Below are 3,086 nucleotides of genomic sequence, written 5' to 3'. Positions count from 1 at the left end.
TACGAATTTGAACCCAAACTTTAGAACTTGGTACACTTTTACATCTCAGTACTTTTTGTGCCAGCATAATTTCAACATAGGAGAACTTGGCTCTTTTTTTAACAGTAATGTTTTTGTTGTGATTTCACTACTTTTTGCAAGGTATGGCTGTTTGCTCGGCAAAAATCCGTGTATCAAACCCTCCTAGTGGGTGCCGGGCGGTAATGATCACCACAGTTTTATCTTGTACGTTTTTGGCAAGATGGTGATCAGCTAAGGTCAGGTTGCATAGCTGTATTGTTCTTAACTCCTCAATAGTTAAATAATCAGAAATGCAATTTTACCATCGATACAAGGTTCCTAATTTTCAGTGGTGGGGTGAGCGTGCACATAATCCGTGCCGAAGAAATGGAAGGCTGGGGGATAAACCAGTCGTGAACGAGCTCTTTCGGATGCCTTGGCAGGATCCGTCATAATTTTTGCCTTGCCCCGGTAATCGGCTCTGCCGGGGTTGACCTTTTCTTTCCGACCTACTCGTGGGACCTTAATTTATTTTCAAATCTTTTTAAAATGGACGAAGACAAGACAGACGTAACAACATCCGAATTGGAGGATGAACTCTTGGCATCGAGCCAAGAGACCATTGTGGATAGCTCGGAGACTGCTAGAAGTGCTAGCGCTCCTAAGCAACCTCCACACCCCGGAAGCACAGCTAGTACAAGTAGTACCTCTGTGCCTCGACCATATAAAGCCCAAACAAATCCGTCGGGTAGCAGTGCTACCGACAAAAACCTCAAAACAGCGAGTTTGCATCGTAGAGTGGACTTCAAGAGGGCTACCTTCTTTCTTAGCAAGATTGCTAAAAATAAGGAAGCTGGAACTCCACACGAAAAAGATGCCGCTGATAAAATCAGGTACGAAAAAATTGTTGAAGAGTACAACAATCTTTTTGTTCATCCCGAAAAGACCGCCAAGAGAAATAGATCTCTTGAGGAGGGTAACCCTCCTCAAAAGAAAGCTAAAACCGGCGGCACCAAAAAGAAAGGGCCACCTCAGGGAGCGGCGCAATCGCGCACTTTAAGTGAGATCGTCAGGGACGATCTTCAAGTGGCGATTGTAGATGAGCTCTCCACTGACAACAAAGGTCTGATGTCAGTGTGGAACTCCATCGAGGCCAAACTCTCTGAGATGGTCTTCCTCTACACCCTATCGGCAAATGAGGGTCCCTACCCTAGTTTCGACTCTGGTGAGATGCTCAGGGGATACAGGGTAATTAAGTGCGAGGATGGGTTTTCTAGGGATTTCCTTAGTAAAAGTGTTGATGAGATCAGCACTAAATGGGATGGTTTGAAGCTCAAGCTTATCCCAGCTAAGGAGATTCCTAAACAACCACTGGCTCGCATTTGGCTGCCCCTCATGAGTATCAAGCCAAGTGGAACGGAGCTGATCCGCAGTCTTCAGAGGTTAAACCCGCTGATTCCGATGCATGACTGGGCAGTCATTAAGACTGAAGAGCCGCAAAAGAACAGCGCGTCTTACCTTCTGAGGAGGTTAGTCGAGGTTAGTCGTGGGGCTCTCGAAAAAGCCGACTTTAAACTCCGCTTTGGCATTAGGAATGCCAAAATAAAGATTCTGCAAAGTCAGGAAGCGGACCCTAACCTAGTTGAGGATATCGTCGAGGATGACGATACCCCCAAAGAGGCAGGGTTCTCCGGCGAGAGGCTGGCAACTGACGATGCAGAATCCGATATAAATTAAAAACATGCTGCACGTCGTTCAGGTTAATCTGAAGCACTCTAAATGTGCTTCAGATAACCTGAGAGTTTTTCTAAGGGAGGAAAACTTTGATGTGGGCATCATACAAGAGCCCTGGATTAATGGCCTCCGAGTGAGAGGTCTCCAAGACAGCCAATATGACCTTTTTTACAAGCCCGTCAGTTCGAGCCAAGGTAAGCCAAGAACATGTATTTTAGCTAAAAAACACTTAAAAGCTTTTTTGTGTCCCAATCTTAGCACCTCTGATTTGACCGTTGTCAAATTAGAGGGTTCAAATACTGATGGACTACTTTTGGCATCTGCGTACATGGCACATGACCAGCAGTCACCGCCGGAGGAAGTACGTAGGCTGACAACTCAAGCCAGTACAATGAAGACAAGCCTACTCATCGGGTGTGACGCAAATGCACGTCATACTCTTTGGGGTAGTTCTGAGATCAATGAACGAGGTGAGTCTTTATTTGATTATATCATTGAAAATAACCTAACTCTTTGCAATAGAGGTACTACTCCAACATTCACGTTTCCTAGTTCAAGGAACTGTGAAGGATGGGAGGATGTACTAGACATCACTATTACAAATAGCAACTTCAATTTGCAGGTTGAAAATTGGAGAGTATCCCCTTTAAAATCCTTTTCAGACCATAGTTGGATTCTGTTCCAACTTAAGTTTGAAACCAAAATCCCACCCCCTTATAGAAATCCCAAAAGAACTGACTGGAAGAATTTCGGTCAAGTTTTTAGTGCAAAGTTACGCAATATACCCAATATAAATACAGATTCGGTGGATGAGCTCGAATCAAAGGTAATGACCTTTGAACGAGCAATGATCACTGCCTTTAAAGTCTCTTGTCCGGTGAGACATAGTAGCAAAATATTTCCCCCTTGGTGGAACGAAGACCTGTCTAATCTGAGGAAAATGACTAGAACAATCTTCAACATCTGCCATAAACACAAATTCTATGAACCCTATAAAGATTGCTTAAGAGTCTACAAGCGTAGCATAGCATCAGCCAAAAAGGAAAGCTGGGAGGAATACTGTCACTCCATAGAAGATATTAAGGATTCTGCCAGGCTTAGCAAGGTTTTATCGAGGGAACACTCAAATCCCTCGTTTCTTAAAAAGTCTGACGGATCCTGGACAATATCTCCAGCTGAATCCTTAGAATTATTAATGACTACTCATTTTCCGGGGTGCGTTGATAGCACCTCTGAAGTGAACATAAATCCCACTTTGCTATCAGTTACGACTGAGCAAGTAAACCTCCTGATAACAAAAGAAAATATAGCTTGGGCTATTAACACTTTCTCTCCGTACAAATCCCCAGGCC

The 3,086-nt window shown here is 44.0% G+C and overlaps 1 protein-coding gene across 1 annotated transcript; it reads left to right on the top strand.

Annotated features, from left to right (window-relative positions):
- Positions 1–549: 549 nt before the first annotated feature.
- Positions 550–1,737, top strand: LOC129909715 (uncharacterized). Its single transcript, XM_055986788.1, has one exon. It carries the CDS (start codon positions 550–552, stop codon positions 1,735–1,737), a length of 1,188 nt encoding a protein of 395 aa, XP_055842763.1.
- The last annotated feature ends 1,349 nt before the right edge of the window (positions 1,738–3,086 follow it).

The sequence above is a fragment of the Episyrphus balteatus genome, chromosome 2 (genome assembly GCF_945859705.1).
Source record: "Episyrphus balteatus chromosome 2, idEpiBalt1.1, whole genome shotgun sequence".
Taxonomy (NCBI): Eukaryota; Metazoa; Arthropoda; class Insecta; order Diptera; family Syrphidae; genus Episyrphus; species Episyrphus balteatus.
This window is presented reverse-complemented; position numbering and strand designations above follow the sequence as displayed.

Excerpts from the sequence above, each read along its gene's own strand:
- LOC129909715 (XM_055986788.1), top strand. The coding sequence starts at position 550 with ATGGACGAAGACAAGACAGACGTAACAACATCCGAATTGGAGGATGAA.